We start from the raw sequence: 16,330 nt of genomic DNA on the forward strand, positions 1-16,330 counted from the left end.
ACAACATATTGGTGTTATTTTTCGTGAATAATCGCTCATAACTCTTTGCCTGTTTATCATATTCCAGCCAAAGTTGGTACAGAGATGCGCCTTTATACCCCCCTTCTGTGTGCCAAATTTCAAAGCAATCGGATATGGCGTTCGCGTTTTATAGCAGTTTTTGTAAGTGTGCGAAAAGAGGAAGAAAAATAAGAAGAAAAAAAAAAACGAAGAAACTAAGCCAATTTTTGAAGTCGCATATCTCGGGAACGCTTGAAGCGATTTCGCTCAAATTTGGAATGTGGAGTGCTGAAGGTGGAGGGAGTGTCCACAGAAAAAATCGTCTTGTTTCATCAAGGCAGCACAGAGCTACGGAGGTGCGAAAATTGCGTTTTCTTTCTTCCTGTCAATATACTCACGGGTGTTACGCGCCGGCTTCTTGGGCCGCACGACACACTACCGTGTGTCTTGATAAAAATTTCAATGATGGTTGCTTATGGTCAGCAGCAGTGAACATTTTTACTACGTTATGTTCACACAAACGGATGACTCCTAGTCATACGACAGAAATATGCTCATTAAGTGCCTTAATCGAAAACTTTTTGTCATTGAGAAGACAGACTAGACTCATCCTCTCTCTCATCCTAGTCTAATGCAGGAACAGGTGCAGCACAGGTGCAATGCTTATTCTAACGATGATAAGACTACTCCATGAGTTTCTAATTGTTCATGTGCCTTGTACCTCAAGTTTATGGTTCTCTATCAAACGGTACAGTAGTGGTGGCCGGATACAGAATTTAAAAAATAGCTAAAACTCGAATTTTAGACTCAATGCCTCACTCACTGACCACAGTCACAAGGCTAGAGGCCAAACGAAGCAGCGCACGGCCACCATTTTACGCCACAATAACAGACTTACCAGTGGGATGTGCCTTTTGGGGTTCCGACGAGTGAAGGCCCTCTGCACCTTGTCTTTTCTTTTATCTTCAATCAGGCTGCTTGTCTTCTTCATCCAACAAAACCATATCAAGGTGTTAATTTTCCATATCAACACTTTCTTTCAGCTCATATTTAGATGGGTAGTGTAACAGACTATAATGTTAATGCATACTTGTATTACATCACAAACTGTATTACATCATTATTATCTGTAATTACATGTATGTACATCATACTAGTTAATGTAGTTATAAAGTCAATTTCCTTTTTGTATGATGAGAGAGTTGTAAGACTGTGTGCTTGAGTTGAGTTATGTATTATCAAGTGTGACTGTGTGATTATACTATTGGCTATAACTAGCAGCGACTACATTGATAGCAGAGGATTGGATGCAAGATAGTGAAGATACTGAACCGATGTCGAACATAGCTAAACACATTAGCATACCTAAAACATTCTCGTCCGGGGACACAGACAAATGGTTTAGCCGCTTTGAAATATGCAGCATGGCTAACGAGTGGAATGCGGCAACAAAAGCCGCGAAACTACCGACACTCCTGGAAGGAGAGGCCCTAGCAGTATGGCTTGAACTCAGCGATGAGGATAAGGCAGACTATACTAAAACAAAAAAGGCCATTACAAGCAAACTCCTCCTTCCAGCATTCTCAGCATTAGACAGATTTAACTGATGATCCATGCTACCCGGGGAAACCTTGAACCTCTATGTTCATGAACTCAAACATTTGTTACAGCAAGCTATGCCAGATTTACAAGCTGCTGCTAAAGAACAACAACTACTACATCAGTTTCTGACCGGATTGCCCGCTGCTGTTAGTGAAGGAGATGATATGTTCCAACAACTTGCAGTAAATACTAGTCAATGATATAGGTCTATAGTTTGATGGATTAGTACACGGGCCTTTCTTGTATACTGGTGTTACATACATGCCCTCTTCCAGTCTGAAGGGAGTTCACCCTGATGTATAATGCAGTCAAGCGTATAACAACTAACAACAATCCTTGTACTGAATTTGATAACTATTAAAGGCACCAGTAATGTAAATTGTAGCTCAAATTAGGAGACTCTCAGCACATTGCAATTTGATCAGTTTCATGTGTGTACTGAAATGTTGACAGTGTTACTATGCAGAATGCAAAATTACACTATTCACCACAGTCTTCTTCATAATCCATTACTAGATTAATAAAAGTACACAAACTAGATGAATAAAAAATTGAAAATTTTAAAATGGGAATAGGGATTGCTGAAAAAAGCCACAAAAAAAAGAAGGGATCGCTAGGGTGGTAATGTAAACCACAAATCCCTATTTTGACTCACTTCAAAATGACAGAGCATGTAGCTAACTAAAGATTTATGACAGAGAGTCAAAATAGGGATTTGAGGTTTACATTACCACCCCAGCGATCCCTTCTTGTTTTGCGGCTTTTTTCAGCGATCCCTATTCCCATTTTAAAATTTCCAATTTTTTATTCATCTTGTGATATTATCTTGCGACTCTCTTAGTCCTACAGAAAGTATAAAAAACAGGTGAAAGAATATTGTGATGAGCGGATCATGAGCCAGTAATGCCAACAGATACTGACACCCTTCTGTGGTCGTTACGTGTGTGCATGTGTCCACAACAAGTATACCATCGAAACAAATCCTAAATCCGATACATCTGTAACAAATATTGTAGAAACCGTTTACTACCAGAAAATGTAAATCTACTGGTATTCTTATCAGCTAATCTACTGTAAATAGCGATCAGCAAAATTTTACTTCATTTGTCAGCCAAATTGTTAGCAACCATTTGTAAATTTAGATAATTTCTGCTTTGTACATTTGTTACATTTTTTTATACAGGGTAACTTTAATACCGTAATAATATATAGTACTTTATACTGCATTGATTTTGAAAAATCTTAATACTGCCAATCACTAGAGTTGAGTAATTCTGAAATTTTTGCTACTTTCATGATTGCAAGATCCAGCTTATCGCGATTATGATATACATCATGATATTACAGTGTAATTTACATGCATTGTATGTACTTATGCTTATATTTCATAAAAAGATAAGCTTGTGTACAACATTTAGCAATTATACAGTAGTTCATATAATCAATGTATCAGCTTAGCTGGTATGAAATGAATCAACAAAATTATGTACATTTTCTGCCAGAAACACAAGTTTATTGACATTTTCAGGTAGCAAGGCAGATCTGTTTTGGTTTACAACATGGCCTGCTAGGCTAATGCCCTCTCAGCTGGTACTGAAGTTGCAGGAATAGCCAAATACTTTCTGGCAATATAGGATAGACACTGTATCTTGCGTAGTTAAACCAATGATTTAGCTTCTGGTTCTTCATCCACACATACAGATGGCATTAGGTGTCGCCTCATATGCAATTCTGTCAGGATAGCACAGAGTGACTGTTGTTGGGATATCAGATGTTTAATAAGTCAAATTCCATAGAGTAGTAACATCCTGAATCAAACGTGATTGTTCATGCTGAACGCAGTCTGTATTTTGCTTTAACAAGTACAATTTTGAAGAACAATTGAAGTGAGAAACTAAGCTTGAGCACAACTTCCACAGCAAGTTGCAAGGTATGACTAAAGCAAAGCATCAAGCTTCATTGTGACGCGAAGTCCAAAATACTGTATCAGTGGTAAGTGCATAATTACTTACTTCAGTCACTGCAAACTTGCTCCTTTTCTTTGTCATAAAGCCTGGGTATATAAGGCCAGTGTTTTAAGGTCCATAGGAGTATATCAAGGATCGAAGGCAACCAACATGGCTCAAAATTCAGCATCATTCGCAGTCTGATAAGGATGCATGTCTCTCGATATAAAATAAAGACTGTATCATTTAAACCTTAAATCTCGAGGGTAAGGCTACTTTTGAGCAAACACTACATCAATTATCGGTTGGTCACTACTTCTGTAGCATTAGTACCAGGGGGTTAATCTAGGGGAGGGGAGCACCCCTGGGTTAGCTATTGCCCCCTAGGTTTATATCTAAAGCCTTGAGAAATGGAAAGGCTGTATAATCGAATGGTCAATATTCAATAGCATCACAATAAAATTTCACCAAAATTGAGTAACTATATTTATACCAAAATTTTCAAAATTTTCCTGGAGGAGCATACACACCCCCAGCCCCCCCTTGAATCTGAAGCGGCTTGCTTTGCCCCCCCCCCCCCCCTCCCCCCCAGCTTAATATTCTGCCTGAGTACAGTACTGCTACTGTTACCCAATGACTCCTTCTCACTGGCTTGTATGACTTCTTTTGCTTCCAAAATGTTTCCACGTGACATTCTTCCAAGTGTTGCCAAAAATTTGTTGTATTCCCAAAGTAAGAATAGTCTCGTTTGCACAGTTTACAAAAAAAAAAAAAAAAACATTTTCGCTAAGGCTCTATCATTCTCCCATCTCTACTAGGGAAGCCAAAATGCTTCCACACAACACTGGTCAACTTCTCCAGTGGTAGCAAGGTTGCTAAATCTTCAGTACGTGCTGCCATTTTATACTACCAATACACATGCGTATGATGTCATGACATCGTGATTACTAAACAACATGGAAATCATGATTGTCAGTGGCAATTGTCATTAATTTCAAAATCAATACAATCGCTCAGCACTACCAATCACTACTCTAAAACTGTAGTAAAGAGAAATGAGCAAAGGTTTGAGCAAAATTAACGTAACACACATGTGCACACTTCAGCTAAGTGTTTCTATAACTTTGGGAAGCAGTTAACATCACTAGTTACAGAAAAGAAGGCACTTACTCTTATGAAACATGAGACAGATAAACATGATGCAATATTAATGAGCAAAGAAAAATCAAGTTAGAAAAAAGATGCATTGGTAACTGCCCCACATGCAGGATTATTTTAGATTCATATTAACCACAATCAATGTATTTACAGATCATATCCTAAACTGTAGCACGCATAGTCATGTTGCTTTTAAATTTTTATACCCTGTAGTTTTGGTCTTGTTAAAGTGCTTTTGGTCATAGAGACGCCTTAGCACACTAAGAGTTTGAGTTTGTTGACAAACAAAACAACCATCATGATTAATAAAGACCTTGTTACATGTCTTGATGCTGATGCAGGAGAGTACATTGTACTATTTAGTAAAACAGGTATCTAAATTTAATCAAAATTGTGAATATTAGTACAGTGTCTTGATTATAGGACACAAACTCATCTCAGGATGAAGTAACATCAAACAGTGAAAAATCAAGCCCATAGCAATACAGTATGCATTGTCGAGTTATGCTTGGCTGAAGGGAATAGTAAAATATGAATCTTATTCTGTTGGGGTCACTCTGAAGACATTTTTGGGCTTAACCAATACTGCAAAGCTGTTCTGAAGGAAACTGAGGCTGTTTTTTTGGAGGGTAAGAAAGTCCAAAACTCCATGATCCCTAATATACAGCACTACCACACTGTATGATATACAAATACATGGTAACTGGTATGCACACTAAAAATGAAAACCTTTTCTTTCGATCTCCCAAAAAGTGGGAGAAAAGTGCAGTTTGTACATAAAGTGTGTAGTACAGTGACATCAAACGCTAACCTAGTTCCATCCCTGTTTGATTCTAAACTGAACCAATCATTATCTGCTTCTTTGTTATTGCTCACATACTATGACACAAATAAGACCACACAGTTCAGTTAGTGATGTACCAATATTGATTTAAAATACAGTAACTACACCACACACTTAATTATGCATAAGTCTCATGAAAGCCCGGTGATGTCAAAGAAAATTTAATAAATATGTGCTCAGACTTATAACATACAAAAAAACAGAATACATAATAATAGAAACTTATCAGGTAATTCTTGCAGTTAGTACAAATTTTAGTCCATTAGTACATGTACATTATTGCTAGCTATGGTTGCCCAGGCATCACAGTGGTGGTACCCTGAATAATTTTTGCAGAGCTATTGCACAAGCTAGGACCAAGCACATACCATAGTAGCTACGACATTTGCCATTTTGGTATTGGCTGATTGATCTAATAGTTTACACTCTAGTATCCGGACTAGCCATTCTTCCACACTGGAGCACACACATACACAGGAAACATACTACAACATACACACATTGCATTAACTAAGTCCACAATGATTATTAAAAAATTTGTACAAAGTTTATATTTGGTGAGCTTGGCTAAAACTGTCGACTGCTGGACCTGCAACCAAGACATGTTGTACCTATACCGGTACCCCAGGAGGGTTATCCGTAGTGACATCCCTGTACAATATAGCAGTACCAATTAAGCAACAATTAACAACACGTCTCAGTATAAAAGCAATTAATCAACTAGCAGCTCATAACAGTGCCATGAACAGAGAGGCTATGAAGCTTCATTGCTTACATTATGAAAGATTGAAACCACTATTAATAATGAGGAAGTTATACAGTAGCTGAAAAAAAAGTTCCCAATCCATTTGCACGGAAACAAAACGTTTGCACGGAAACAAAACGTTTGCACGGAAACAAAACGTTTGCACAACGAGTGGAAAATGCAAACACTGTTGTTCCTTTTCAAAAGCATTTCGTTGTTTTAAAGGTATTGCCAGTATTAAGAACGACTACTTGTTACAGTTTGGGAGGCAACAGTCTCGCTAGTTCGCAGCTGGCAGGCATTCTTGGCATCAGTAAGCTTCATGGTCACTTTGAAGTACCTATTTAAACTATCAAACTAATGCAGAAGCTACTACAGGATGCTTAGAGAAGCTGTGTGGTAATCGAGTATTATGATGATTATTGTTAAGATTCATATTACAGGCACACAGTAGTTACACTACAAAAGAATTTTAAGAATAGCGCTAGCTAAGAATACCGTGTTTCTATAGCCCTTACTGTTCCTAACCCATGTGTGTCCATTTTAATTTACCCGGCCAGATTCCCACAGCTTACTTTAGCAGGAGTGGAGGCGGAGTACTGACATCCGAGATAGACGCCATGGAGGCAATAAAACTTTTATATTCTAGCTATAGCTAAAGCAATAATTGCTAACTGTTATACATTAACAAGCTACAATTCCTACAATATAAATTAGGGTTTCCACGACTTCTTCAAATAATTTGCTAACTGTTGCTATATGTTGGACTAACTCTCACTTGAATACAGTTGCAGTGGCAATAAATTCCATTGCCTTCTTGGGGTATAAATCGATCGAAAACTTGTGATGCATAATGCTTGGTTAACACTTACGCTTAGGTGGCTTGTGGTTATAATGTTTGGACTACACTACTTTAATGCAATTTACCTTTGTACAAGCAAGAAAGTAAGCAACACCAATCCATCGCAGCTATATATTATGGTCAGGCTAGCTAAGGTTTACCACAATTAGTTGTAGTAAGTAATTAAGGTACCTGGCACTAGTTGCCAGCTACCTTCAGATCTTGTAATTTTGTCCCATTGATTTGTCTAATGAGTCTGTACATGTGTTAATTGATCTGATTCACATGATATTTAGTTCAGGAGCCCCGTCTATGGCTTCTTGCAGTTGGTACATGATTCAGCATCACTGCATTGAAGTTTCGCACACCATATCCCAGTGGAATATCACTGATACCAGCAAGGTTGCCAGTGCTCACATTTGTATGATCGCTAAATTTTGTGAATGCATTGCTAACTTGTATTTGTTACGTGCGCTTGTTCTGAAAGGTGTTGAAGTAGAGAATGGATTATGTGGTGATCTACAGTATGCCCTATCAAGCAGTAAGTTGAATGTCCATAGATAATCTCTGGTTGCATACTATCTATGATAATAAATGCTTTACAGGTATATAGTGTTTGTTCACTGAAACAACCAAGATGCAAGACGAAGAAATAGGCTAGAATGCTTGTTCAAAATCCAGAGTAGAACTTAACATTTTGCTGATTCCTGTAATACTGTATTCTAACAAGTTCGCAACAACAAAGTGCTTCAATTTAAAATGGCTTAAGTGACTTCTTATTTATCATCAATTTTGTCAAAAGATTGGATTATACAAAAGGACAAGCCTGCAAATGTACTCTTATTTTGCTGACTTCTGTAGTACTGTATTCTAAAAAATTCGCACAACAGAGCGTTTCAATTAAAAATGGCTTAAGTGATTTTTTGTATCCCAACAATAAATAGGTGGAACAGTTTTTTTGTTAAAAATTACTGATTGAAAAATGCAGTACTGTACAGCTGTGCACATACACTATACAAACAAAAATCAAATGCATAATGTGTTATATTATAATCACAAATGTTTTATCGGCCGCTCTTTTGCAGAATCCTACAATAACTGACACATTTTGGAAATAGTGGACCTGCACTTGTCCCAGATGGCTTCAAACAATATTGGTGATGTGTCTGTTGGCACTTTAGTATGGATAACAGACTTAATGTATTGGAATTTCTCCTTATCTAGTGATCCAGTTTTGTTCTTACCTACTTCCCTCAGACTGCTCTAATGGAGTTCTTCTCGGCCGAATATGCTATGCACTAGCCAATCTTCATAATGTGGACAAGTTGTCTCCAGGGTAGTTCTTTATAACCTGTTAGACAGGTAACAGCTTTGGTGGTGTGCTGAAAGGTGGGTGGTGTGCTGAAAGGCGGATGCTGGGTTGGATGACTGGACAGGTGATTGGAATGATGAATGGCCTCCTGCAAATCCATAATGGTGAGTGCTAGATGATGGTGAATGAAGTGACACTTGGACTGCAGGCCCATAAACTTGAGAGCTTCAAGGCTCTGTTGATAATGATGGCAATAATGGTAAAGGCTTGAGCACGGTAGTGGTCTGATCAACTGTCTCTTTATCGGAAGATAGCTAGGAGGGAGAATTCAAAAAGTCCAGCTCCTCATCAGTTGCATCAAGCAATTCCAGCAGTGTTGGCGTTCTGGGCCTAGGTTCCTGCACAGGTGGAGTCAATTTTGTAACATTTGAGATGTCTGTGCAGTCAATAAACTGATCCACTGCTGCTGCCACTCCACCAGCTTTGACAACATCTTACTGTCTTCACCTATGTACGATATGTACAAATCTATGATAATACTATTATTTTATATCTTATTCCATGTGGAAAATATTGATCCCTATTATAATAACCCAAAAGTTCTTATTTACATGTATTCATGAAAATTACCATATTTGCATGCATTGTATATGGCCATACACTGGTTTCTTTTTGTAAAAGAATTTAACTGATGGCCAAGCCAATACACTGTATATCCTTTGAAAATTGTACAGTATGTGCCATCTTGACAAAGGAAGAATCTAGAAAGTCCAGTTCATGTTAACACGTCAGCTACTACAATTTTTATACCTTTACTATTATTCACTCTTGCTAATATGTATCAGTGTGTATTAATATTTGCATACTTCTCATTTCAGCAATAATGCCAACCTCTAACACACTTCCGGTTGCTGCATCTAGGTAAAGATAGATCACATCAATGAACAAGTCTCTCTAGTGACATTATACCTTTTTCCTTTTTGGAGTTAGTTAGTTGGCAATTAAGTTTTCTCTTGTGACTTGTTGATGCTCCTACCATTATATTATTGAAATATAATATGAGTATAATTTCACAAAGTGTACATACCATTGTTGTTTTTAGTCTGGGTTGTAGCTACAGTTCCAGCTGGCTGATTACTCGTTGCAGCTGTTTCATTACTCGTTACAGCTGGTTCGCTTGTTGCAGTGGCAGAAGTGGTTTGTTTTCTGCAGGATCTACAGTACAAAAACGGCATTCCAGTAGCCTTCCCACCTTTCCCCTTAAACAAAAACTATGATGTTGGCGCCATGAACCAGTTCTGTGCATCATATACTGTAGCTCATCCAGTACTTTGCTTTCCAGCCATATCTCCTTCCAACCCACCTTTTGGATTTACTGCCTTCGAACTAGGATTTATCACAAGCCATCACCGCATCGAAAGCTTCAAGCTAAGCAGTGGCAGCTCGCATTGTGGCAGTATTTACTTGTTAATACTCATACTTTTCAATGCTCTGCACACTCTTCACCAGGGATATTTAGTTAGTCGCGCATAGTGCACGAAGTGACACAAAGATTTTACCAGGGGGTCTGTACTGTACACCTCTACAGACAGGCTTGCACCTCAGTCTTCGTGAAAGAGCTTCGCAAGATAGCTTCGCGTGGTAGGTTTTTTCTCCACGATGGTTGGTATGGTTAGGTAAGTTTATATTGTGCAAAAGGTGTCGCCTGTCAGGGTATGATGCGAATGTTCGCGTCTATACCACGACTAGTTCGTTAAATTATTATGCAGGCTACTGTACATGCAGCGTATGAGCTGAGCTAACTCATGGATGGAATTATGCTAGCTCTTGCAATTTGGCTCATTTGTAGTAGTACTTAGCACTGAAACTGGATTGGGTCACCCGGGTAATATTTTGTATGGGTCATCCTTTGTACGGCTCATCCATGTCTGACCCGCTTTTAAAAATTATCCAGTGAAGAAAATAAATTAGTTGGATTGAATCACATGTGAAGCAAATAAATTAGTTGGATGGTACGGAAGTGTGTAAATTCATCATAGTCAAGTCCTGATGCAACCCAGCTTCTCTTCGTGAGCCACGCTCACTTATCGGACAACTGTCTGCAGCCATATGTGCAGCCACGCCCATTTATCTGTGATATTAAAGTCACAAAACCATGTTCGTAGCTACTGTAGTCTCACTTGGCCAGACTGCATTTTTCTCTTTGTCACTGGGTAGGGAGAAAAAAAGGGTCTGGTCCAGTTTGAATCCCACACTCGTGTTGACACTACCCGGATAATTGGGTAGCGTTAACCAAAGAAACGTGATACATTAAAACGTAAGTGGCTACTATTTAAAGATGCACACCTTTCTTTGGTTGACACTACCCCATTATCCTGGGTAGTGTCAAGACGAGTGTGGGATTCAAACTGGACCAGACCCTTTTTTCTCCCTACCCAGTGACAAAGAGAAAAAAATCTGCCTACCCATGCAAGACTAGTTCATAGCTGCCTACAAGCTTATGTGGTGCCACACCCACAAATCGAATGTGTTATACTGTTTGTAATTACGGTGTGTTAGGTATGCGCAAAGCCACACCCAAAAGTATCTTGCTTTCTGCAAACTTACAGTACTTGGAACCATGCCCACTGTCTAACATCGCTAATTGTGACCGGATTTGACAAAACCAGGCTTCCACACACATCCAATTCTTTGACTTTAATCACTTGTAACTTTACGATGCAGTATGCTAGTGACCTACAACTTTCACACAATGCATTCATTGCATTATATAATAACAGATCCACATTTGAAGCTGATAGCATACTCCTACATTGAGTTATGAACCTTTAAAGCCATAAATCTGGATGTGTGTGGAAGCCTGGTTTTGTCAAATCCGGTCACAATTATTAGACACCCTTGTACTTAACACGCATAGTCAGCACTCAAAACGTAGCTCCTAATTGGTGCACGCCTCACTTTTAATTAACGCTGGTCACATTGGGGTCAAATCTGGGTCATCCGGGTCTGACCCGGATTGCTAACCAGGTCAGCGGGTCAGCAGTAGTGCAACTTTAAGGCTAAAAAAGGCAACTGGATTTTTCTCAAAGGAAATAACATTTCAGCCAAACAAATGATTAGTGGTGACAGTAAAGGTGTCAAGGCAGACATGTGTAGTGTGGCTCCATTGCAAGTTCAGGAAAGGGCCATAACAGACTCTATTCTTTTATGATTTCCCTTTCTAGGAAATTTCTGGTGAAAATTTTGTAAATAATGTTTCAGATATTTGAATTGAAAGAATGTGTTTAGCAAGTCAAGCACTACCAGCATTGAGCATAAAACTTTACAAAATGCATGCACTGTATCCGCATAAGCCACCATAGTGGAATTGATTGATCGATAACTCATATACAGAAGGTCACATGGACTTGCAAATAAGATTTTCGGAATGCTGACATCACAAAGAATAAAAAGGTGTCCAAGTTTTACCGATTCTGATGCTCCTTCACCAATTACATATATGACAGTTTAAACACAGAGACGTAAATTTGAATAATGTTGTAAACTCTGTGCACTCAATCTAGTCGTGTGGAAAGTGTGTCCGTTAATCCTCAAGTTGATATAATTCACTGTGGTACTGTTCAAGCAGCGTCGCTTTCAGCAAGTCCCTCAAGATCGGTTACCTTGTTTTCATCTTCATGAGTGCCAAGTGAGCTGATGGTGATTCTTGCTGATTGAGGACAGAGATTTTCAACTGAAAGTACACGAAGAAAACCGTGAAATACTGTACAGTACGTGGAGAAACAGTACTAACTATATTATCATTATTGATATCCGTATGTCACTTCTGTTATAAAAACAGTTGTTAGTTAATTAAACAATACGCATTTTCCGTGCGTTTTTATTTTTGTGCACACACACGCATACTCAAGCATACAACGCACACACCTACTCAGCCTGTTTGTTAAAAGCCATAGGATCTAAAGAACTGGACAAGACAAGGCACTAATTTAGGTTGAACAATACTATCACTGGTTTCAAGTGAAATCATTATTTTGTGTAAATTCCTCTACTCCCATATAAAAAACATAAACACACTCCAACAACATTTCCAATTCAGTCACTGATTCATTTCCAATGACTGACAGTCATTTCTAATGACTGACGTTACTAAATAACTTACCAAAAGAGCATGGGACAAACATGTAACCAAATTTGCAAACTGAATCACATCAAACGCAGAGAACTATACACCCTATATATAAGCATGTGGTTTCACTATACATCAACAAAAGCATTACACAATAATGTATGTTTTGTTTGGCTTCAGTACTCAGTGGAGAAAATGATGCAGCATGGGAATTATACTGTAAATACTGTATCTATCAAAGTATTTAACTATATTTCAGGTACTCGATACTCTGGGATCGAGTGAGTAATGATTCATGAACCCAGAAGAAATTGCTTCAAGTAACCTACACACTATTGCTAACATTAGAAAGCTATCAATTAAACTCAGCCATTAGTTGCAAGGGGTAAAGGACCATAACTTCATAACCAAACACCGCTTCCTAATACTTTCAGGCTTGTAAAACTCACCTAGCACAATCCAATAGCTGGCTGTATGAATATGCATAGCGTAACTTCAATCACATGTTATCCATATTTGACTTGTACTGTATGACCACACCCATTTGTTACATCGCATTGACTTCGTACTATATGCCATCTTTTGTACTGTAGGATAGCTCTACATCATTTCTCCAGTCAAACATTTCTTCAATCTCCGTCTATGTTCAGAAAGGGTGGACAGTTTACAGAGTTTTACTAACTGCAAGGTACACATAGAAACTAAGTCAGAAAGAATCCATACCATAATAGAGTTTTAAATACTGTAGTTTCAACAGATTTCTTTCTACCAGTTAAAACCTTATGAGACCAACCAACAACACCTCATGTCTCCAAGAGTTATTAATAAGTACTATTGTAATAGCAATGCAAATATTCGCGTAGAATCGTCGCGTTGACATGACAATAACAGCTATTACTTTGCACCTTTGGAGCTGAATACTGGCTCAACAATACAGAATAGAGATTTTACCATTTAGAAACATTTTTTTTCTCCAGCTGAAGAGTTATTGAATCGTGCGTGTGGCATCTGCATTGCAAACACAGATACCAATTTACAGACCTACAACTTCATCCATAACTCGCACTAAACGCTGGCAAACAAAAACTGCCTCGATGAAAAGAAAGATCTACTAAGATATCCTTCGCAATTCATAACACCATTAAGCTGTGAGCATCTTGCCAAAAATACAACTGAAAAAAATGAAAAACCACCTAAGTACAGTTGTACGTACTGTACAAACCAAGTACAATATACTCACCCATACGGGAGAGCATAATAACAATCACCAATGATGTACAGTAATAATTAGGCCTGCGTGTATTATGGCACAATAATTTTTAGAATAACACCAATTTTGTGAGAATAATTCTGGAATAATAGGATGATTACAGGCATAATTTTAGAATTATCGGACGTTCACGGAAATACAGTATTCAGTGGAAGTAAGAGGTGTGTCTATTCTTGATTAGCTATAAGAAAGAGTTAAGTTACTAAGAATGATATATAGCTGGCATTATTGTACGAGTGCTGGCTGAAAAGCCACTAAAAGATCGATGTACTCTAATAGAACACTCAAATACTCTAATAGAGTAGTCAGATTGTTTCATGTTAACAACTCTGCAGCTAGCATCAGAGATGTAACTGCGCTATTCTGAAACTTGTGCATCTTATACCAGTATACATTCTTCAAGTTTTTGAACAAATTGATATCATTATTATCTACCTAACTTAAGCATGTAGCTATAGCCACAGCTTTAATATACCGTATAGCGGGTTATTTTCGGAACAGAAAATTTCGCACAAGAAGCAAAATCTGAATTTCGAAGGATTTTAATTTCGAAGAGTGCATATTTCAAAGTCCAGATGGATTTCAAATAAATGGAAAATTTATGTCACAAAATATGGAAGATGCGTGAATGTTTGCCAAAAACTGACTTACTGATGGAATAATCCTCATCCCCGTGCATGTACACTGGAGAGAAGACTGAGGGAGTCTCGAGTGGAGTAAATTCACTGGCTTGATCGAGCTTGATCATAGCTACTGCTATCTAGCTACCATAGATTCTAGAGCAGACGGCATCAATTCCCATTCTGGATCACCTGTTTTCTGGTTATTGGCACAGTAATGATACAATTTACCCATTATCATCAGTATATAATACTGAGCTAAAACTCGAGGAATACACAAGTGAATCGCCGAAAGTTGGATTGTTGCTTTCACTTGTGGGAATTTATTTTCGAAGAACAGCTGTACGTGGGAATTCATTTTCGAAGAGAATGGCCTCTTCGAAACATCCGAAAATAAAAACCTTTCGAAATTACCAGCTATACGGTATACACAATTATTGAAAACACTAACTATTACTGCAGATATTCCAAATCTGTTACAACTATTTATGACTAGAAAAATGCTTCATTTATGGCTATTAATTAATTCTGGCAAAACTACTGTACATGTACTTACCGTATTTCTATAATTATAAACCGTTAAAAATATTTTGTCGAAGGTAGCATCCGACGAAAATTAATTACGCGAAAAATTTTTCCCAACGTAATATTCGAGAAGTTGAATGAATTCGGTAAACTACTTTCTGGCCACCTGGATCGAGGCTTGGCCATTGGCGTGTCAAGCATATGTCTTTGCTGCAGTCTTTTAAAAACAAAGTTCTCCCTGATCCTAGGAGAGAGGGATTCGTCTCACTTCGTCTATTTCGCTGCACATTGGTAATGATGCCATTCCGTGATAGACAGCTACTACAGGACACATTAAATAAAGTATATATGTACAAATGTGCAAGTTGCATGGAATGAGCTTCTACCACTCCAGTCCATTGCTTGATTTGTGACGGACAACTTCTAAATCTGGGGCGCAGCCTCCATGGAACGGAGATACCACACTTCAGTTTCGCTGCTTGTCATTCTGGTTCTCAAAAAATGGCCGTATAGAATTAATAAAGTTACGTAATTCATTGCTAAAAATTTTTCGTCGCTTGAGGACACCGGTGAAAAATTTTTAACACGAAAATTTATCTCGTGAAAATTTCTCGCAGCTTATATTTATAGAAATACGGTATAACAGCATCTTTAAAACTAAGCTACTAGCCACAGAAATTAAATGAGCATTATGGAATAATAAGCTAGATACAAAAAAAAAGAATAGGAGAAATTTTTGGAAAATTCTGGTAAGAATAAAAGGTAAAATTTTGAGCATAATAGGCTCAGGCCTAGTAATAATACATAGGCAGAGCTGAGGTCATTATTACATCATTCTTAAGGGGTTTATCCATTGAAGAATCGTGTCTTAGTTAATCAGATAATTTTTCTTTTTAAATACCCGGGATATCCAGCACCCCTTGCCACCACCCCTAGCACTAGATGTAGAATTGCTAGACAAAATACTGAAATTCATTGGGAAAGGATCAAAGACAATGGCCCTTGTAACTGGAATTTTGTTAGTAACCCACAAAGCATATTATGTAATTTGTTTGTGGCTAGATGCAATTACCCAGTGAGACCTAAAAAACCTTGCATACTTAAGGCATGTCCACACGAATTCGAATTAGGAAATGGATGCAAAACGAATTCAGGCAATGCATATTGAATTCGAATTGAATGTGTCCACATGCATTATCATGTAATGCGCATTATTGAATTTACTAGTGTGATAAACAGATAATTAAACGGTTGAGAAAACACTCATTTGCGCCAACCAAGAGAACAGTGAGCTTAACGATAGACTGAAAGGAATAGCTCATAGTAACGCTTATACTT

General features: G+C 38.0%; 2 protein-coding genes across 2 annotated transcripts in view; both read right to left on the reverse strand.

Annotated features, from left to right (window-relative positions):
* The window catches only part of LOC136250681 (ubiquitin-fold modifier-conjugating enzyme 1-like), a 61,592-nt gene that overhangs the window by 40,494 nt on the left and 4,768 nt on the right, over positions 1–16,330 (reverse strand). The window contains exon 3 of the mRNA XM_066042910.1: positions 5,518–5,585. Coding sequence (XP_065898982.1) covers positions 5,518–5,585 — 68 coding nt within the window. The remainder of the gene's footprint in view (positions 1–5,517; positions 5,586–16,330) is intronic.
* Positions 8,086–15,485, reverse strand: LOC136250679 (uncharacterized). Its single transcript, XM_066042908.1, has 4 exons — positions 9,536–15,485; positions 9,418–9,480; positions 9,315–9,365; positions 8,086–8,955 (listed from the first exon to the last, which is right to left on the reverse strand). Exons 1-4 carry the CDS (start codon positions 9,681–9,683, stop codon positions 8,861–8,863), a joined length of 357 nt encoding a protein of 118 aa, XP_065898980.1. The 5' UTR covers positions 9,684–15,485; the 3' UTR covers positions 8,086–8,860.

Source organism: Dysidea avara, chromosome 3 (genome assembly GCF_963678975.1).
Source record: "Dysidea avara chromosome 3, odDysAvar1.4, whole genome shotgun sequence".
Classification (NCBI taxonomy): Eukaryota; Metazoa; Porifera; class Demospongiae; order Dictyoceratida; family Dysideidae; genus Dysidea; species Dysidea avara.

What these genes read in the sequence shown, in the direction of transcription:
- LOC136250679 (XM_066042908.1), bottom strand. Translation starts at nt 9,683, where the DNA reads ATGCCGTTTTTGTACTGTAGATCCTGCAGAAAACAAACCACTTCTGCC. An exon ending in TAACTCCAAAAAGGAAAAAG is followed by an intron (nt 9,366 to 9,417) that starts GTATAATGTCAC and finishes ATCTTTACCTAG; the next exon opens with ATGCAGCAACCGGAAGTGTG. An exon ending in CATTATTGCTGAAATGAGAA is followed by an intron (nt 8,956 to 9,314) that starts GTATGCAAATAT and finishes TATCGTACATAG; the next exon opens with GTGAAGACAGTAAGATGTTG.